We start from the raw sequence: 22,937 nt of genomic DNA, 5'->3' as shown, positions 1-22,937 counted from the left end.
GCCTGGTATCATTTAACTAACTAACCCATGATAACTGAAACTCATGCATATTGGAACCTTGCAAAAGCATTAAAGCTGCTTGTCCACATTTTCTCTTCTCATCTTTTACAACTGCCCTTTCTATCCAAAATAGTGCTTCTAAAAAAACTAAACTCAATATAATGCAAGCCTATATGTAAGGCAACAATTTCACTGTGGATTACATTTCTAAGATATAGAACTACATCCAGTTTTCTAAGTCAGTTTTTTTTTAATAAATACCAAAAGTAATACAGCTAACCTGAACGTGGATTTGAATAGCACAGAGCCACTTACACAGGAATTTTTTACAGTACAATACCATAAATGTATTTTCTCTTCTTTATGGTCTTCTTAATAATACTTCTTTCCTCTAGCTTATACAGTATATAATACTGTATATAATAATACATATATATAAAATATGTGTTAATCAACTTGATATGTTATGGTAAGGTTTCCAATCAACCGTGGGTTACCAGTAGTTAAGTTTTGGGGGAAGTCAAAAGTTACACACAGATTTTTGAAAAGTTAGCAACCCTAATCCTGCACTGTTCAAGGGTCAACTACAATTCCTCTCTAGTAGTCTAATATATGCTTTGGAGGCAGAATGTGGTCAGTGGTCAGAAATACATAACCCAGTAAAGATAAATATCCATCCCAGTATGTCAGCAAAATTTGAGTATTTATAAAAGAATGTTTCATTCAGAAGTACAAAGTACTAAGTCTGTTAATTTATCAAGTATTATCTCCAGTTCTCACCCTCCAAAAACAGAAGACTCACAAATACATCCTCAAAAAACAAGCATCCAAAATACTAGCCCATAATTAGCTATTTATTGTGTTCAAGCACTATGGAGTTACTAATTAAGAGAGCTACATAGAGTGGATGGAAGTAAACACAGTTTCCTGGATTAGACAGAGGATAACAAGAAACAATAAAGGGTAGTGTCAAACACTGGCTAGAACATAGAATTAAAAAATGCTTTCTCTAGGGTACTGGAGCAACTTCATAGTTATGTCACACAACAATGGTTTAGAAAGCCTATCCTGGGCACTGTATGTAAAACAGTCTTTGACTTTGAATATGAACTCTAAACTACCCTGTCAAGAGCAGAAATGACTTTCAATTTCCCATTAGCAGGCACTAAAGCACGGTACCCAAAGATCTCTCTTTCAAAAATAGCAACTGTATGAAGATGATCACATACATTGTTAAATACATGATATATTCTGTTTCTGTTGTCATATTCTAATCCTCATCAAAATATGAAGAGAAACAAGACATTGTGAAAGATTAAGTGATTAAAACCAAAGCTGCCTTAAAAAGGCATAAAATTTAATTCTATAAGGCTTTCTACAAATGACTTACTCTAAACTTAAAGAAAGGTCAATGCTCTGAAGTACAAAACCACTTTTAAATATTTTTCTCGGGATCCCTGGGTGGCGCAGCGGTTTGGCGCCTGCCTTTGGCCCAGGGCGCGATCCTGGAGACCCGGGGTTGAATCCCACATCGGGCTCCCAGCGCATGGAGCCTGCTTCTCCCTCTGCCTGTGTCTCTGCCTCTCTCTCTCTCTCTCTCTGTGTGACTATCATAAATAAGTAAAAATTAAAAAATAAAATAAAATAAAATAAAAAATAAATATTTTTCTCCTACATTCAATTTAGTCCATCTGTGAAAAGACTAAGTTAAAAAAATTATTATACATCAGGGGGGCACCTGGGTGGCTGAGTTGGTTAAGTGTCTACCTTCAGCTCAGGTCATGACCTCAGGGTCCTAGAATCAAGCCCCATGTTGTGGGAGAGGAGGTTCCCCTGCTCAGTGGGGAGTCGGCTTCTTCCTCTTTCTCTGCCCCTCCCCCACTTGTGCTCTCTAATAAATAAAATCTTTTAAAAAATTATTATACTTCAAAATACAATGATATCCAACTTTGATGATCTATCCACAGTGCAACAACCTAAAATAACAATTCTGTAAAGTATATTTTGCCTTAATGATAAAGATGAATGCCTTTAAGATCAGTCTAATATGGAAAGAATTCATTTGGGCATTTACCTGTTTTATCCAAACTCAGTTCAATTCCATTAATTCCGTTAACAAATGTCTACTAAAATATTCTTAAATAGATGAGTAAAGTATAATCTTTCTTACATGAGCTTACAACCTAATGAGGGGCTGACTTAGCCATATAAATGATTAAAATAGAAATAAGGTATAACTAATTTAAAGGTGGGTAGGGAGATGTGGAGCTCAGAAAATGCTGCATGAGAAACAGAATTCTGGAAAGATGAAAGAGAATCGTCAAGAGGGGGAAAAAGCAAAAGCACCCCTTTGAAGACAAGATATCCATTCAGTTCGATTGAAACTAAGGATGCATTCAGGAGAACAGCAAGACACAAATTATAAACGTAAGTATTAGTTGAAGTAGACAGAATGTCACAGAGATTCACAATTGTAATACCTTCCACAGTTAGAAAATAAAGATAAAAGAAATGGTAAAATACCTCATTACCCTGAGATATTGGGCTTGGGACAATAAATCTTTGGTTAAAATTTGTCTGCTTTTATGGATGTCACTGAGCACTGATATCTTCTGCATTCAAGTACAGCTTAGTTATGAGGACTAAAATCTAAGGCCCCTATTTTATCATCTGTTCCAGGGAATTCCTGCCAAGGAAGGTAAGAATATAAATCAGTAAATAACTTTATTATTAGCTTTAGAAACTTCTCAAAAACTCATTTAACTAAACAACAGACTGCTCAACCAGACCCTTAGTATAATCAATTGTTCAACTGGATGAATCTGTTCACTTATCAAACAAATATTTGTTAATCAAGACTTGCTCCACCAATCCTATCTATCAAATCACAAACTTTGCAATGCCAATATGATTGCTGTATTCTTTTTCTTTAAAAAAGATTTGAGAGAGGGCAGCCCAGGTAGCTAAGCAGTTTAGCGCCACCTTCCACCCAGGGTAGAATTCTGGAAACCCAGGATCGAGTGCCACGTCTGGCTCCCTGCATGGAGCCTGCTTCTCCTTCTGCCTGTGTCTCTGCCTCTCTCTCTCTCTTTCTCTGTCTCTCATGAATTAATAAATAAAATCTTTAAAAAAAAAAAAGATTATATATAGAGAGAGAGTGTGTGCACGTGCACACACCCACTAGGGGGGAGGGGCAGAGGGAGAAGAGAGAAACTCTTAAGCAGACGCTCTGCTGAGCGCAGAGCCCAATGTAGGGCTTGATCTCATTACCCTGAGATAACCACCTGAGTCAAAATCAAGAGTTGGATGTTCAACCAACTGAGCCACCCAGGCACCCCATGAATGCTATATTCAAACACGTGACTTAAACCACTAGAACCCAGACCCTCAAACCCTATAAATATCCATCCATGACCTCTCCTTTGTAAAACATTACTAGGATGTTTTACAGTGGTATGCACTTACTGCAGCCAAGTAATAAACTTGGCTTAGTTTGAGCAACAGGTAACTTAATGGTCTTTTTGGAAAGCTGACAGGCTGGATCCAGCTTAAAATTTAAAATCTGGGACAGCCCGGGTGGCTTAGTGGTTTGGCGCCATCTTCAGTCCAGGGCCTGATCCTGGAGACTGGGGATTGAGTCCCAGGTCAGGCTCCCTGCATGGAGACTGCTTCTCCCTCAGCCTGTGTCTCTGCCTCTCTCTCTCTCTCTCTCTCTCTCTCTCTCTCTCGAATAAAAAAATAAAATCTTTAAAAAAAATGTTTTTTAATCTGAAATGTGTAGCTAAAGCTTTAAAAAAAAAAGGAAAATGAGAAAAGGTGTTAGTAAGCTGATATAGCTAACAAATACACAGGGGTTAATGGAAATTAAGGTGTCTACAGAAAATGAAAGCTGAGGGACACCTGGGTGGCTCAGCAGTTGAGCACCTGCCTTCAGCTCAGGGCATGATCTCAGGGTCCAGGACTGAGTCCCACATTGGGCTCCTTGCAGGAAGCCTACCTCTCCTTCTGCCTATGTCTCTGCCTTTCTCTCTCTGTGTCTCTCATGAATAAATAAAAAATCTTAAAAAAAAAAAGAAAGGAAGGAAGGAAGGAAGAAAATGAAAGCTGAAAGAGAAAGCACTGATGAATGCATCTCCTGAACTGTCCAGTAAAATAAGTACAATATCTAATGTATATGGACATTCATTTTGGACTGCCTAAATATATATATACTCTTAGCCTATACAGACTAGTTATCTCTATCAAAGCCTAACAGAAAAGATCTTTAAAATCATCCAATTTTTTTATTGTCACATAGCAACTCTCTCTAATCTTAACTGAATGTCCTAAATACACTTCCTCCAGAAAAGAAAATGCTGGGATCAGCAGACAATAGTGTATTTACAATTTAACTTTCTTAGGATAAAGTAATATAGAGTGGCATTATTACAAGTTTGGTTAAAGCAAAACTGCTCAATAAGTAATTCCTAGGTTAAATGAGTAAAAGTTGGCTCCTAATCCCCATTTATGAAGAAGAATCTGGAGTAAAAGAAAAGTAAGGCAATCATAAAGGCTGCTGCTCTCTTCAACTTAATACCTTGAAAATTCAGAGATGTGAAGAGAACCTGTAAAACTAAAGATCAGGGCAATCTGGAAGCCTCTTTTGTGGCTTTGTCTTAGCTTTCAAAACCCTTAAATAGGGCAGCCCCTGTGGCTCAGTGGTTTAGCGCCGCTTGCAGCCTGGGGTGTGATCCTGGAGACCCAGGATCAAGTCCCGCGTCGGGCTCCTTGCATGGAGCCTGCTTCTCCCTCTGCCTGTGTCTCTGACTCTCTCTCTCTGTCATAAATAAATAAAATCTTTAAAAAACAAAACCTTAAATATACTTTAGCATATATAGTTAAAGGAATCCAGGTTTTAAAATCAGAGGCCTAAAGAAATGGCCTATTCATTTTAACCAATATACCACATTATATATTTCAAAACTAATTTTTGATGATAAAAAGTACTGCACCAGAAGTCTAGAGACCTGGATTTTAGGCCTCAATTGTCTAGGCTTACTTGCTACCAAACCCTCCACTACTTTGCACTCTTGATCCTTCATTCTAACTATGCTGAACACTTACCAGGTTTAGACACCAGTACATACCAATGTATACTCAATACATGTTAGCTATTATTGGTACTATTCCCTAAAAAGCATCGTGCTATTTTTTACTTTTGTGTCTTCATATCTGCTGTTCCCTCTGCTTAAAATATCCTTAATTTTTTCTCTTAGTTAACTCTGAAACTCAAGTTTTGCCTCCCTAGACCCTAGTTGATGACAGAATTGCTCCCACAGTACCCTGCACAATCACACAACCAATACCACAAACGTACTGATTTCCTTGTCTGTCCCTCCAACTGGACTGTCAGCTGTTTAAGAGCAGAAACTATGTTTTATTTTTGTATTCCCAGAATGCCAATACATCCTTAAATAAAACAAAACACAAAACACAACGCTGGGGTGCCTGGGTGGCTCAGTTGGTTAAGCATCCGACTCTTGATTTTGGCTCAGGTCATGATCTTAGGGTCCTGAGACTGAGTCCCTCGTTGGGCTCCTCACTGAGTGTGGAGTCTGCTTGTCCCAGTCCCTTCCCCTACTTGTTCTCTCTCTTTCTTTAAAAATAAATAAATAAAATTCTAAAAAACAAAACAAAAACCTAAAAAATATCTGCAGAAAGAATAAATGCATGCATCTTTACTAAACTAAATTTGGTATTCCCTCCACTCTGACATTCTAGGAACCAAGTTTGGATACTTGGAAGAAAGCTGAGACTATTTGATAGAAATCAGGACATCAAAAGGAAAAGCTGATGGGGGAGGGAGCAGGCTAAATTAGTTCAATTTAAAACAGTTTAAGGAAAAAATAAATAAAAATAAATAAAACAGTTTAAGGTCCAATAAAGAGGTCACTACTAAGATGAGAGATTTAAAAATCACCTTTGTGAAAAGACTGTTGAAGTCAAGGATGGCTGAGATGGAAGAATAAGTTCAGGATGTGACTACTAGGATTTATTGTAATTACCGGACTACTATTACAAAGGAAGGACAGGGTAACAGAATTCTTATTTATTGTGCACTAACTACATGCTGGACACTTACTAAGTGCCTTTATAAATTAAATAATCAAATCCTCAGCAACCTTCTGAGATGAGTATTTCTATTCTCATTTTATGATGTGGAAAACCAGATCAAGCATGGTAAATAAAGAAATGCAATCTAAGGAAGTTACATAGCTCCCAGTGGTACCTTGATTCCCAGCCTAATGACATAATCTTATATAAATGAAGTACATTCCTGGTCAATTTCCTTCACACACTTTGTTTCAAACTAATATTAAAAATATGACCATATGAGGGTCTGTTAAATGTTTTTAATGTTTAAAGGGGGAAAGGGGTCATTCCTGATCCAGCAATTCCCCTCCTAGGTATAGAGCTAACAGAAATGCGACTATACATTCACCAGAAGACAAGTACTAAAATAGTTATAGAAATACTATTTAGAAGAGCCCAGAACTTCAAACAACCCACTAGCTATCATTAAGAGAACATATTATAGTCACACAAAGAAAACTAAAGGACAGTAAAAATGAACAAAACTACAGCTACACAAGGTATAGATGAATTTCACAAACATGATGCTGAGTGAAAGAAGCCAGATACAAGAGTATTTAATGGTTCCAATGACATGAAGTACAAAATTAGGCAAAACTAATCTATACCATTAGAAATCAGGACAATGGTTACCTCTGGGAAAAGGACGGGCTTCACTATGGAGGAGGGAAGGCATTAAGGGGACCTCTAGGGGTATTGGTTACACAGGTTACCATACATGCACTTTTCTGTATGCATTATACACTTCAATAATGTTTTTGTTGCTTTTTTCTTAAAAACGTTGGGAAATAAAAATATAGAAAAGATCAGAGATTTAAATCTAGGTCTCTCTGAACCCAAAACTTTGCTTTTGTTTTTCCTTTTCTTTTTAAAAACTGCTTCCTTAGAGATTACTGAAGCACAGTAGCTTCACTAAATAAAAACAAACTTGGTTTAAGTGATAAAAGTAGCTATTACATAATAATTTAATAAGCAAAGACACCTAATTAGACCAATCCATGAAAAACTAATTATGACCTTCATTTATCTTTTATCCTCTAACAAACAAGAGTTTACAACTATAGTACGGGGACCACAGAAATGTGGAGGTTGAGAAACCTTAGATATCACCTGGTTCTAACAACTCATTTCAATATTAAGAAAATGAGGCCCAAAGAAATAACGAAAATTGGCCAAAATCACACAACTCGCTGGTAGTGGACCAGGGCCAAAACTTAGGTTCAATCATTCATTGCTTATTTATTAAGCAAATACAATATTCCAAACTATTTTAAGTACTGGGGATAAGAATTATGTTCAGATTAGCAAAAACAGTAACAATCTTTTTTTTTTTTAAAGATGATTGCAAAGTATAATAACAATATCTAATAGATTATGCCTGGTCCTTAAACAGGCATAGAAAAAGAATCTGCCTAAGATGATTTTTTTTTTAAGATTTTATTTATTTACTCCTGAGAGACACAGGCAGAGACAAAGGCAGACGCTCAAGCATTGAGCCACCCAGGCATCCAAGATGAAATTTAAGCAAATCTTTTCTTATTGACACAAATGATATGCCATATCCAACATTTGTAAGTACTTTCCATGTACCACACACAGTTCTCACTACCACACTATGAGACAAAGTATACACTATCAGGTATTCCATTTACGGATAAGGACATACTCAGTTACTCTGGGCCTAGGTTTAACTGCCAAAAGTTTCATCAGTCTAGAACCTATACATACACATCTTATGAAAAGGAGAAGGCTATAATCACTAGTTCCCAAAACTTAAGTGTGCCCCCAGATTCATGTGAGGGAGCTTATGAAAAATAGATTCCTATTCCAGAGATTTTAAAGTACGGTTAACCCTTAAACAACCAAGGGGTGGGGCACTGCCTCCCCAAGTAGTCAAAAATCCACATAAAACTTTTGATTCTTCAAAAACTTACCTAATTGTCTACTATGGACCAAAAGCCTTACCAATAACATAATAACATAAACAGTTGATTAACACATATTTTGTATGTTATATACTGTATTCTTACAATGAAGTAAGCTAAAGAAAATGCTACTAAAAACTCATAAATAGGGGATCCATTGATGGCTCAGCGGTTTAGTGCTTGCCTTTGGCCCAGGGCGTGGTCCTGGAGTCCCAGGATCAAGTCCCACATCGGGCTTCCTGCATGGAGTCTGCTTCTCTCTCTGACTGTGTCTCTGCCTCTCTCTCTCTCTCTCTCTCTCTCTCTGTGTCTCTCATGAATAAATAAATTTTTTAAATCATAAATAAGAGAATCTATATTTATAGTACTGGTGGTACTGCATATTTCAAAAAAATCCATGTATGAGTAGACTCATGCAGTTTAAATCTGTATTGTTCAAGGGTCAACTGTATTTGATTTCTAGTCCTCTGTTTTTTAAAAAAAATCATTTTTTTTTTAAGATTTTATTTTTTTCATGAGAGACACTGAGAGAGGGGGCGGGGGGGCAAGAGACACAGGCAGAGGGAGAAGTAGGCTCCACACAGGAAGCCCGATGTGGGACTTGATCCTGGGACTCCAGGATCATACCCTGGGCCTAAGGCAGGCCAAACAGCTGAGCCACCCAGGGATCCCTAGTTTCTTAAGGAATAAAGTAAATTAACCTCTCCACTGCCTCAAATAAAGGACTCTCACACATAGGGAAATGAATGCAACTGTACAGATATTTCATTTGAAGCTCCCTAAGAGTCAATTCCACAATTACAATGGGTCAGTACCACAAGCAGGGTCTCCTTTTCCACAATTTTGACTATCTATGAAAAGTGTCCTTTAAAATGTATTAAAGACAAATAACCACTCAAACTGCCAAATCACACTTTTGACAATAAACCAGTGAAAGGAAAATCCAGCCCCATGAAGAGAAGTAGTATATTAAGTCCTCTAATAAGAGTCCCAGTGTATCACTCACATAAATTCAATGGAACCTCTGTTTCTTCATCTGTAAAACAGATTTTACTAATACCTACTCTATAAGGCTACTCTAGGAATGAATGAGATAATATGTGTAAAAGAGCTTAGAAAGTTGCCCCACACGTTGTACAGGCTCAATAAATATGAGCTATCATTCTTCTGGTAAATAATAAAAATACACTTATTCTATCATGGATTTAAAAAAGTATGTTAACTAATTTTCCCTGAACTCAAAACAGCATACTCCAATATTCTCTTTCTGTACATCTCTTTATGGAAACTACTTGAAACAGTTTAGACCTAGAACACTATATTGGCTACTGATAAATTCATTCAACAACTATGTGTTATATGCCTAGCATGAATCAAAAAGACTGGGCTTGAGTCTGAGGATGTGGTGATAAAACGAAAGATTTGTTCCACCATGGAACACAGTCTGCAAGCAAAAATAATTACTAAACATCTCATCAAACAAATACATAATTACAAGTTACGGTGTGTACTGTGATGAAATATAAAATATAAAAGACATGATTAAATATATGAGTGGGAAAGATGAAATAGAAATCAGCGGCCTAGAGTTAGGGTGTGGAGATAGGAATGATAGCTAGCTAATGGATAAAAGATTTACTCAGAGATAATAAAAATATTCTAAATTAAACTGTTCTGATGGTTGCATAATTCTGTGAATATACTAAAACTTGAATTGTACACTATAAATGGGTGAATTTTATATATGATTATCTCAATATTTTTTAAATGGTGAACTGTGAGTAACTGTGACATTTTCCTTTAACAAACAGCAAAAAATCTAATTCAATTTCCCAAATATTCCTCAGAGCATACAGAGATTGGTCTTTTTGTGAACCATGCTCCTGAGAAGATTTTAATACATTATTTTAAATAAAAGAACTATAGGGGCGCGCCTGGGTAGCACAGTTAGTTAAGCATCTGGCTCTTGATTTCAGGTCAGGTCACGATCTCAGGGTCATGATATCAAGCCCCACATCCAGCTCCATGCTAGGCAGGGAGTCTGCTTGAGATTCTCTCTTTTATTCCACTGCCTCTCCCTCTCGTGCTCTTTCTCTCTAAAAATAAAGAAGTACATCTTTTAAGGAAAAAAAAAAGGCGGGGGGATCCCTGGGTGGCTCAGCGATTTAGCGCCTGCCTTTGGCCTTTGGCCCAAGGAGTGATTATGGAGTCCTGGGATCAAGTCCCGCATCGGGCTCCCTGCCATGGAGCCTGCTCCTCCCTCTGCCTGCGTCTCTTGCCTCTCTCTGTGTCTCTCATGAATAAATAAAATCTTAAAAAAAAAAAAAAAAAAAAAACTATAACTTTAAGCACTGATTTTTAAACAGTAGTGAGTTTCTTAGTTACTTGTGAAGATTTTTAAAAATACATTCATCCAAGACCCAAAGATTCTGACTTAGTAGGTTAGGATTAAATCCTGGCATTTGTGTTTATTTTCCTTAAAGGGCATAGGTGATCCATCAGATGAGTATTCCAAAATAGATTCACTGATTTAAAGGAATCTTCTGATAAACACCTACACAAAAAGATGTATCACTCTGTAATGGATACAACTGCTTACAGAACTTTGTTTTTACAAATTCAGAATTTCACTTGATTTTTATTTTTAAAAAAAAGACACCCCTGGTGCTTTTCCTATTACATTTTTATCCTTATGCACAACTTACATTTAACATAGCTAGAGAATCTAAGGTAATTAACACATTTTTTTAAAGCCTACACAATCTACTTAAGCTCTACATTTTATTTTTTTTGTTTTTTGTTTTTTAAAGATTTTATTTATTCATGAGAGACAGAGAGAGAGAGAGGCAGAGACACAGGCAGAGGGAGAAGCAAGCAGGCTCCACACAGGGAGCCTGACATGAGACTCGATCCCGAGTCTCCAGGATCAGGCCCTGGGCTGAAGGCAGCGCTGAGCCACCCGGGCTGCCCCGAAGTTCTACATTTTATAACAAGGGAATGGGGGCCTGGGTAGCTCAGTTGGTTAAGCATCTGCCTTCAGCTCGGGTCATGATCTCAGAGTCCTGGGATAGAGCCAAACATCCAGTTCCCCGCTCAGCAAATACTTTGCTTCTTTCTCTCCCTCTCTCTCAAACAAATTTTTTTAAAAAAAATCATTTTAAAAATAAGTAAAAATAAAATGAAGGAACAAGTACTCAAAGAAAATTATACAAAATCATTAGAAATGTGAAAGAACACACCATGATGATAATGTTAGGTTATTTACTTTCAAAATAACAAAAAACTCACCGAAAAATTAGAATGCATCCAAGAAGCAAAGTTACCCTGGCCTAAAAGAAAAATGAAGTGTGTGTAACAATTCTGTCAAAAAACAAGTACCAATGATTGAATCTAACCTCTGGGCTTAACATAAATACTCAAGAGGCAGAGTTTTTTGTTTTTTTTTTTTAAGATTTTATTTATTTATTCATAGAGACACAGAGAGAGAATGAGAGGCAGAGACACAGGCAGAGGGAGAAGCAGAGAGCCCGACGTGGGACTTGATCCAGGATCTCCAGGATCACGCCCTGGGCTGCAGGCGGCGCTAAACCGCTGCGCCACGGGGGCTGCCAGAGGCAGAGTTTAGAACTGAGAAACATGAAGTCAGTCTGCTGCCAATTTTCATAAAGGCAGTTTTGTTCAGCAGAAAATACAGTCAGAAGACCTGGCACATGTTCTCATTTGGCCATGTGACCTTGGGCATATTACTCTAAACTTTCTAAATCTTACTTTCATCCACTTTTAAAAAGAAATCAGGGGATCCATCCCTGGGTGGCTCAGCGGTTTGGGGCCTGCCTTTGGCCCAGGGTGTGATCCTGGAATCCCGGGATCGAGTCCCACGTCGGGCTCCCTGTGTGGAGCCTGCTTCTCCCTCTGCCTGTGTCTCTGCCTCTATGTCTATCATAAATAAATAAATAAATAAATAAATAAATAAATAAATAAATAAACAAACAAACAAACAAATAAGTAAACAAACAAACAAACAAATCTTTAAAAAAATAAAAAATAAAAAGAGATCATATCTGGTCTTCCTATTTGAGTGCAATTTTGAGAAGCAAATGAGATAATGTCTGGAGAAGGCTACATACAAATTTAAGGCACTACTGGAATTATTCAGACAGATATACTCTATTTGCTAACAGCTAACATATTTCCACTTCAAAACTGGAAATTTCAAGAAAGAAATCCTTCCTCCAAAAACAAACCAAGGGTAGCCCGGATGGCTCAGCAGTTTAGCACTGCCCAGGGTGTGATTCTGGAGATCCAGGATCAAGTCCCACATCAGGCTCCCTGCATGAAGACTGCTTCTCCGTCTGCCTGTGTTTGCCTCTCTCTCTCTCTGTCTCTCATGAATAAATAAATAAAATCTTTAAAAAAAAAAAAATCTTAAAAAAAAAAAAAACAAACCAAAAAATTGGTGTATGGAATTCATTAAGTCCCTTGAAGATATTAATGAATTGTCTTTAATTTCAGTCTCAAAATTAAATTTTTTTATAACTCTATCTTCCTTTTCTAGCTCCTATTCTATATTATTATTATAGTATAGTATTCTTCTATACTAACATCTCTGAAATTAGCAGCAAGGGGCAGTACTGTATACAGATTAAATACAGAACAAAAGTTGCAATTAATGAAGAGGAAGGGCAAGGGAAAACTAGAGCAGTAGAAGTTTTCACTGCTTAAATGACCCAGTATGTTGAAACCACCTCTCATACAGATGCACTGGTCTCTTCATAAACCACCTTCTCATTTGCAGCAAAGAACTTCTACTCCAAAGAGAAACAATACTGAAAGGACAAATTTTCATTAGGAACAAAAACACACAATTTCCTCATTAGTAAATTGAGGAAGTTAAAACCAAAATGGCTTCAGAGAGTCTTTTCAACTCTAACATTTGACAATCTAATGCTCTCATTCCATGATTCCTCACAGAAAACCTGTTAAAGCAGATGGGAACAAAGAAATGGTTCTTTTGTTCAGGTTGTTGGCTTCTGGGTTAACTCTAAGATTAAAGGAAATTCAAATAGAGGTTTTTAAGGCAATCTAATGAGTTCATTCATAAGGATGAAAAAAATCACATTTGCTTGATAATTTGTTATTGAAACAAGGAGCACAAACATATTCAGAAGATACCACTCTATCAAGTGAAAATAATAAATAAAAATACATAGCATAATGAGAAACAGATAACCACTGTGAATCTGACACAAAAGGGACAGGATGGACAAATTCTGAATTCTAAAAACATTTTAGTCTCATAACTCATATTATAAATACAACTTCGCTGCCATTTTAAATCTCAGTCTAATTGGCTAGTCTGAAATTTCTCTAGCTTGTTTAACAGAAGTCTTCAGCTTCAATAAGCACACTTGTCAGTTTTGAATATAGTTAAGGAAAGTGGTACATTAAAAAGCATAAAGTGATACAGTTACTACCTATTCAATTATCTCTTCTAAGATGACTAAAGAGAACCTCAAATCTCATATTCTAAAATATGAAATGCTTGATTCCACCTTTTTAAAGCCTGCCCCCTCATCTTACCCATCTCAGTTTTTGCACAGTTAAAATATCCAATAATGATCTTTGATTACCCTCTTTTCCTCAATCTCTACATTGAATCCATCAGGAGGTCCTAATATATATATATATTTTGGTCCTCCAAAATATACTGGGAATCCCTCCACTTCTGCTGCTACTGCCACCCTATTTCATGCAAACATTTCTCTCACCTAGAATATTCTACAGGCTCCTGTCCTTCCATTCTGTCTTCTTACAGTACCTTCTCCACATCCAGAGTGATGGTATAAAAAAGTCACCAATCCCTCCCTCCCTCCTGTTTAGACACTCCAAAGACAGTCCACTTTCTAGCAGATTTTATTAAAATAAGACCTAAAGTCCTTCTATACACCTATATGATCAAGGTCCCTCCCTGGCCTACTGACCTCCTCTCATTTCACTTTTCCTTCTTATTCCTCATGCTCTAATTGCACTGGCCTTCTTTCAGTCCTCAGGGGGAAGAAAAGGGAAGGACAGGATATAAGAGAATACAGAGTAGCAGAGGGGGAAAAGCTTATTCCACCTCTGGCTCCCTATGGTAGCTTGTTTCCTCTACCTGGAAATACTCTTCTTGCTGGTGTTCCTTATCATTCAGGCCTCAACTCAAACATACTTTCCTTAAGTACAGCTAAGGAACTCGGGGATGGGGGGATAGGGATGGAAAGAAACGGAGCAGAGAGGATTTTTTGGGCACTGAAACTACTCTGTATAAGACCATAATGGATATATGTCCAAATTCATAGTATACAAAACATCAAGAGTAAATTGTAATATAAACTATGAACTTTGGGTGTCAATTATAGGCTCATCAAATATAACAAAGATAGCATTCTGGTGGAGGATATTGATAGTGGGGGAGGCTATGCATGTGAGGGCAGGAAGTCTCTATTTCTTCTCTCAATTTTTCTGTGAATTTAAAAACTGCTCTAAAACTAAAATCTTAGTAAGAAATAATTTATTTTTCAAAATTCTCTCAACTCCCTATGTTAGCATACTTTTCTCTTCATAACAATTATCACTTTGAAATTATCTTATTTATGTGTTTCGGGGGTTTGTTGTCTGTGTCTCCTCCACTTCTGTAATGCAGCCAACAAATTGTGGCTCTTACCCATCACCATATTCCTAGCACCTAGCCCAGCGTACCCAAACAGGGTCACTGTGTTCCACCCTGTAAGCTGTGCACATTAAAAATCACAACTTAAGATGGATCATTTACATGGATGATGATTTGATGAAATCTCTTGGGAGAACTGCAAAATGAAAGACCTGGGATCTGAAAAAATACATTCCTACAATACTTCCATTAATCAAAAGCATAATATTTTTAGATCTGCTATTGTGACAATGTGCCAATGAGGTAATCAGAACATGTATTAGCTTTCTCAACCCTGGCACTTACATACTCAGCTAGGTACTTCTTTGTTGTGGGGGCTGTCTGTGTATTATAGGATGTTTAGCAGCATCCTTGGTCTCTACCCCCAAGATGCTAGTAGTGCAATTCCCCTAGTTTTGACCAGCAAAAATGTGTCCAGACACTGCAAAGTATTTCCTGGGAGTCAAAATTGCCCCAAACAGGAAACCACTGGAATGGTCACTTAAGCTTTCACTGTCTCAGTTTTCTCATCTAGAACACAGGTTCAACATATCATAAAAATAGTCAGTTCAACTGTACACACCAGTTTATATCTTAGGAAATCTCTGGATATTTACACTACTAAATTTGTTTTGTTTGCTTTTGCTCATTATTAAAATTCAAGACAACAAACAGGAAATTAGAATTCAGGGCAATAGACAGGAACAGTTTTGTTGACTGTTTCTTTTGCTGTGCAGAAACTTTTTATCTTTTTTTTTTTTAAGATTTTTTTTATTTATTCATGAGAGGCACAGAGAGAGGGGGGGCGGGCAGAGACACAGGCAGAGGGAGAAGCAGGCTCCATGCAGGGAGCCCGATGTGGGACTCGATCCCAGGACTCCAGGATCACACCCTGGCCCAAAGATAGGCACTAAACCACTAAGCCACCCAGGGAGCCCAAAAACATTGGTTTTGGTAATGACTTCTTGGATATGACACCAAAAGCACAATTAGACAAGTGGAACTACGTCACCTAAAAAGCTCCCGCACATCACATCTGTTAGAACACCCATTACCAAAAAAGAAAATAGTAAGTATTGGTAAAGATGTGGAGAAATGAGAACCCTTGTGCACTGCTGACGGGAATATAAAATAATGCAACTCCTATGGAAAACAGTATGGAGGTCCCCCCCCAAAAAAAAACTAAAAATAGAACTGCCAAATGACCCAGTAATCCGACTTCTGGGTATACACACACACACACACAAAAAAAAAAAAAAAAAACTGAAAACAGTATTGGTGGCATTATTCACAACGGCCAAGAAGTACAAACAACCTAAATGTCCATCAGTGGATGAATGGATAAAGATAATGCAGTATATACCCACAAAGGAATAGTACTTAGCCTTAGAAAAGAAGTATTGTCATATACTACATGTACAAAACTTGAGGATATTATGCTAAGTGAAATAAGCCAGTAATAGAAGGAGAGATACTGCAGAATTCCACTTATATGAGATATCTAAAGCAGTCAGGCTCATAAAAGCAGCACAATGGTGGCTGACAAGGGCTGGCAGGGGCAGAGAAAATGAGAGGTGCTATTCAATGGCTATAGAGTTTCAGTCATGCAAGCTGTAAAAGTTCTAGAGATCTAATGAGCATATAGTTATCAATAATTCACATCGTGCTTACGGTAATTAAGAAAAAAACAAAACAAAACACCACCCCAGTCACCACTTAGGCCTTAGTAGCAAATGAGGGAAACAGCTTGCTCAGCATAGATAAGTCATAGTTAGCTGCTAGTACACATTACTGTAAAATGGCAGCAAGAAAGCAAGGTCTTAAGTGTGGATCCAAGTTCTTGCCCCAGATATCTGTGAAACTTCTTGTAAACTGTAATAATGCTGGTTTAAAGACCAAATTATATTTACTGTAGGCAAATAAGTGCTTTTACTTTTACTGATCTGTCCTGTGTACATGTGGGCATACACACGTGCATACATGTAAATCATTCACTATAACACCATTAGCCAAGAAGATAAAGATGGCTTATAAAGTATCATTAAGAATAGAAAAAATATCTTAAATTTCCTATATTGTACCTATATTGCTATAATGCTTTGATGAAATTCTTGTTAAGAGACCTGAAAGGACAAGACAACCCTCTGTAGTTCAAACCGACACCACTATTACCCACATGATAAACATTATCTCTTAAGATGGTAAATATGCAGTATGGAGTAGAGGCTTTAAAAATGTTTTAACTACAACCCACATTAAGAAATGCATACCTTATTCATATCTATATATTACCTATATAAAACTAAAGAATTTCATCAAATAATATGGTTTAATTGTATATTACTACATACATGTCCCTCTTTGTTCTCTTGCTGTTTAATTTTTTAAACACTGCTTGTACCAAAATCAATTTCACAAACCACTAATGGACACAACCTACAGTTTGAGAAACACTGTACTAGAGCCACAACAGTGGACACATGCTACATAATTCCAAGGATACAAAGCACATAACAAAATACATAAAACAATGACTTTCTGATGCTGTTCACAGATACTTATACCTTTGCTCTCTAGGTATAGTTGCTTAAATAATTTAAAAGCTGCTCTTTTCCCTGGGGAGTAAAAGGAAAGATTAGTATCTGCCTTCTGTTCCAAGAATTCTAATGACTTTCAAGGTATGCACTGGAGATAAACCATATTTGGAAAAGTAGTTCCAGCACAGAGTTAGAATTTCTCCAAAAATATACAAGATATTGTCATAACTAAAACATGGCTGAACTACAAAAACCCATTTCTCTTCTCAAGTAAGATAAAGCAGATTAAGTGTGATTTGACTATCAGCAGAAAAGGATTAACTATAAAATCAAATAATACCTAGCTAACTTAAATTTTTAAGAGACTTCAAATTATCCCGAACAAAAACTTACAAATGTGCTCAAGATTCCTTTTCAAAACCCCATCCTCTCTCCAGCATTCCTAAATATCCTCCTGCAATCACATTCCCATATATGTTTTTTTACTTACCATACTTCCCCTTTAACTTACTTTTTTATGATGGGAAGAAAGAACAGATGCCTCTAAAACAGGCTCCAAATTTCTTTGATGGCTGTCATTATCACTTCTTGTACCATCCAGTTGGTGCCCTTTTCTGAGCCTTATATCTGGCTCTGGAGTCCTGCTGCACCCCAATCGGTTTTCTGCTGTCTGGTTCATGGGATACCCAAGACTTTCTTACAAAGAGGTCTTTCTTTCTGTCCCTTCTTCTTGGGAGGATGGACTTTCTGGAGGGTGAGTTGACCCTAAGGAGAGGAAAGCTGTGAATTAACATATTTTAAATAAACACATTAAATGAGTGCTGGGGGAAGATAAAGGTTATGTTATTATACACTCAAACAAGAGAATACCTAACAATCATTAAGAACAATAAAACAATGTATAAAATATCCACATGTACTAATAGTAAAGACTGTCAAAATCTGGGACTCCTGGGTAGCCCAGTAGTTGAACATCTGCCTTTAGCTCAGGACATGATCTCGGGGTCCTGGGATTGAGTCTCACTTCGGGCTCCCCATGGGAAGTCTGCTTCTCCCTCTGCCTATGTCTCTGCCTCTCTCTGGGTCTCTCATGAATAAATAAATAAAATCTTTAAAAAGGCTGTCAAAATAAATTTTTTCTCAAAATAAATTTTTAAATGAAAAAGGCAAGATATAACATGTACAACATCCCCAGAATTTATAAAAGTATAATTGTATATGTACACAGAATAATTACTGGAAAATATTCAAAACTGTGCTTGTGGTACAGAAGTACACAGGGAAGAATCAAAGGTCTCAACTGGGGAAACTTTTCATTTTTTTCTGCCTGCATATTTTTTTTTTTTTTTTTACAATATGTCATTTTACAATATGCCAGGACTATTTTCAAACAGACCATTTTACAATCACTTTTTCAATTAAAAACAGACCAAACTGCAGAAAGAATACGTGGATTTTATGCATAAAGCTGGGTCTTACATATCCAATCTCTTAAACATCACAATGACCTCACCAGGTATATTTGTATATCTACATTTCAGGCGAGGAAACCGAAATTCACCATACTTTATATGAAATAAATAGGACAAAGTCTCTTTCATAGCACATATTAGTAATGTTTTGCATTTAAGTTCCTCAAATGTCTGACATTTCAACATCTGAGATGTTTTGAAACCTAACTAACTTGCAGGGCAAGAAACTCAGGACCAGAGCATATTCCTTTATATCCCTTCAGTTCCCAGAAAGTGCTATGCACATAAACGGTTAATGAAAATTTGACAGATGACATTTAAATATTCTTGAGTGGTAAAAACACTTTCAGAGACCATCACTATCTTTCTAAATTAGACTGACATAAGTTTCTTGGGAGTTCAATTATTTCATGTCCTTGGTCCTCTAAACTTGCAGTACAAAAGCTTTATTTAGACATGTAGTTACATATACTAATAAGGTCATTATAACAGTCAATCCAATTAGAAACACTAAAACAGGAAGAAGCCAGGGTATGCATTATGCTCATAAAATCCCATGAGATTCAGAGTTCTTACTGGGGGAAAGGAGAGTAGGGCAAAGTGGGAGGGCCTGCATAGCATCAAAAGAAGGTGAAAATATGTATTTGGTTTTCATATACATAGGCACTAAGAATTAGCCCTAAAATTTGAATTAGACTAAAAAATAGCCAACTCTTTCATATAATCAAGTGAGTTTACTGCAGGATTTCTCTAATGGCTTTCAAAGTTTCTGGAGCAAGAACAGACACAAACCTTTAAGGATCACCAAACCTTAGCATGTGCCTATCACATAAGGGCCTGAGCATGCATATTAATAATATGAGATTATAAACTATGCTATTAATGCCCAAATCTAAAAGAAAAAGCAATGCTAATAACATCTTTATTTATGTACAGCTCACAAAACTATCTGACAACAACCATTTCATTTTATCTCAGGGAAAGGAAGCTAGTATTTACTGTGGATCAATGATTCAACAAAGTTAAATTCTGTACCAGAGAATTTACACATCACATGGTATCTCTCATAATCCTAATATATAGCCAGCCCCTGAGGTGAGGTGTTGTTATAAAATGGTATTTTATCATCCATTTTACAGATGTGGAAAACTGTGGCTTCCGAAATTAATTTATTAATTTATTTTAATAAAAATAAAGAGGAACGGTTGAGATTTACACCCAGGTCTTTCTGGCCCTCATGATGTTCATGTTCTTTCTACTACCCAAAAGATTAAGACTAGGGGAAAAAAAGATAAAAATTTGAACCCTAAAGTCATTTGGCTTACATCACAAGTAAACTACAGAATCAGAATCTTTATTCTCAAATTGTTGCAAGTAAAATAAAGCTTTCTGCAAAGCAGCCTTGAAATATGACCACATCTCATAAGCCGGAGCTGTATGTGGAGTGTTGCTCATTTGTGAGAATGTTAATGGGACGTTCTATTAGAATTATTTTTGTAATCCACAACTCAGAAAAAAAGAAAGTAACATGAAGTAAGTTTTCCCAAAGAATTTGTAAAGGATTCATCTTAAAATAAAAAAATAAAAAATAAATTTCCAGGAAAGGCCTGAGATTAATATACATTCCGAACAATGTTTACCAAATTTGTAAGTAAAATAAAAAAATGAACAAAATAAGGCACTGTAAAATCTTCAATTAAAAGAACTTAATTCTATTCACTACTTTATAAGCAATGCAAGAAGGCCTAACAAAATGTTTTGAACAATAAAATTATTGAAGGAAAAAGGATTTATGTCAGTTCTGAGGTTCCTAAAGATTTAACAAAACACTCCAGTTCTAAAACACTCAAGAATTGTAATGTGCTATACATTTTAGTTTATTTGCATTCTATCTAATGACAAAAAATACTGCTACTGGATGCAATGCTTTGATACCAAAAGCATTGATACTAAGAATCTAAGATAAGTCTTAGCATGAAAACAAGATAATGGCAAGCTTACTCTAAAATCTATATGGAAGGCACAGGTCCTACTAAAAACAATCTTGAAAAATAATAAAGTGGGGAAAATCCCTCTAACTAATATGAAGACCTATTATATAGCTACAGCAGTAAAGACAGTGTGGTAATGGCAGAAGAAAAGACACACAGATTGATGAAAAACAGAGATCCAAAATGTATACCCAACTCTTATTTTTAAAGCCATTTAGTGTAAAGTAGCCTTTTTAACAAATGGTGACAGCCAAAGAAAGAAGAACTTCAATCTTAGCCTCACGGGTTATACAAAAGTTAACTTAAAATGGATCATGGACTTAAAAGTAAAATGCAAAAGTGTAAAACTTTTCTAAAAAACTCAGGATAAAATCTTCATATTCTACAGCTATGCAGATTATTGAGACCTGATACCAAAAGTAAGATCCATAAAAGAAAAAAAGTGATAAATTGGACTTCATCAAAATTAACTCCTCTCTGAAGCACTCTAAGAAGTTGAAAAGACAAGTTGTTGACTGAGAGAAAATATTTGTAAATCACATATCCAACAATAAGCTATTATCTAAACTATATAAAGAACTCACAATTCAACAGTACTTAAAAATACTGCAACTAGAAATGGGCAAGATGGCAGAGGAGTAGGGGTCCTCAACTGATCTAGTCCCACAAACTTACCTAGATACCTTCCAAAACATCCTGAACACCTAAAAATTCAACCTGAGAGGTAGAGAACAGCTGGAATGCTAAGGAGAGAAAAATTTTCCCTTCTAACAAGGTAGGAAGGTGAAAAAAATAAAAATAAAATAAATAAAAATAAAAAAGAAATAAAGTGGGGGAGGGGAACCACAACTACCTGGGCAAAAGCCTCAGGGCACGAAAGCCCAGCACTGGACAAGTGGGAACTTTAAAAATCCAAGCCTGAGTTTTCACTGACAGAAAAGTGCTTAGCAGGGAAATCGGGCAGAATTGCAGGAGGGGCAGTGAAGCATCAAGATCCCCAGATACACTTTAAGACCAGGGCCAGATGGCTTCCCAGGGGAATTCTACAAACCTTTAAAGAAGAAATAATACCTATTCTACTAAAGCTGTTTTGAAGGACAGAAAGGGAGGAAATACTTCCAAACTCATTTTATGAGGCCAGCATTACCTTGATCTCAAAACCACACAAAGACCCCACCAAAAAGGAGAACAGCAGACCATTATCACTGATGAACATGGATGCAAAAATTCTCAACAAGATACTAGCCAACAGGATCCAACAGTACATTAAGAAGATTAAGTACATTAAAAGATCCAACAGTACATGACCAAGTGGGATGTATCCCCCCAGGATTGCAAGGGTGGTTCAACACTCATAAAACAATCAACGTGATAGATCACATCAACAGGAGAAAAATAAGAACCATATGATCCTCTCAATAGGTGCTGAGAAAGCATTTGAAAAAATACAGCATCCATTCCTGATTAAAACTCTGCAAAGTGTAGGGATAGAGGGAACATTCCGCAATATCTTAAAAGCCATTTATGAAAAGCCCGCAGCAAATATCATTCTCAAGGGGGAAACACCTGAGGGCCTTTCCTCTAAGATCAGGAACAAGACAGGGATGTCCACTCTCACTATTGTTATTGAACATAGTACTAGAAGTCCTGGCCTCAGCAATCAGACGACACAAAGAAATAAAAAGCATTCAAACTGGCAAAGAAAAAGTCAAACTCTCCCTCTTTGCAGATGACATGATACTGTATATAGAAAACCCAAATGACTCCACCCCAAGATTGCCAGAACTCATACCGCAATTCAGCAATGTGGCAGGATACAAAATCAATGCACAGAAATCAGTGGCATTTCTATACACTAACAATGAGACTAAAGCAAGAGAAATTAAGGAATTCAACCCATTTACAATTGCACCCAAAACCATAAAATACCTAGGAATAAACCTAACCAAAGAGGCAAAGAATCTATACCCTAAAAACTACACAACACTTCTGAAAGAAATCGAGGAAGTCGTAATGAGATGGAAAAACACTCAGTGCTCATGTATTGGAAGAATAAACATTGTGAAAATATCTATGCTTCCCAGGGCAATTTACACGTTCACTGCAATCCCTATCAAAATACCATGGGCTTTCTTCACAGAGTTGGAACAAATCATCTTAAGATTTGTAAGGAATCAGAAAAGACCCTGAAT

At 36.7% G+C, this 22,937-nt stretch overlaps 1 protein-coding gene across 6 annotated transcripts in view; it reads right to left on the bottom strand.

Annotated features, from left to right (window-relative positions):
* Positions 1-22,937, bottom strand: part of ADIPOR2 (adiponectin receptor 2) — a 138,062-nt gene that overhangs the window by 21,680 nt on the left and 93,445 nt on the right. For all 6 annotated transcript variants that reach the window (XM_072766336.1, XM_072766334.1, XM_072766337.1 and 3 more), the window contains one exon: positions 17,794-18,047. In XM_072766336.1, the coding sequence (XP_072622437.1) occupies positions 17,794-17,961 (168 nt within the window). In that variant the 5' untranslated portion in view covers positions 17,962-18,047. The remainder of the gene's footprint in view (positions 1-17,793; positions 18,048-22,937) is intronic.

Source organism: Vulpes vulpes, chromosome 8, assembly GCF_048418805.1.
Source record: "Vulpes vulpes isolate BD-2025 chromosome 8, VulVul3, whole genome shotgun sequence".
Lineage (NCBI taxonomy): Eukaryota > Metazoa > Chordata > Mammalia > Carnivora > Canidae > Vulpes > Vulpes vulpes.
Note: the sequence above shows the minus strand (reverse complement) of the source record. Positions and strands in the feature narration are given on the sequence as shown.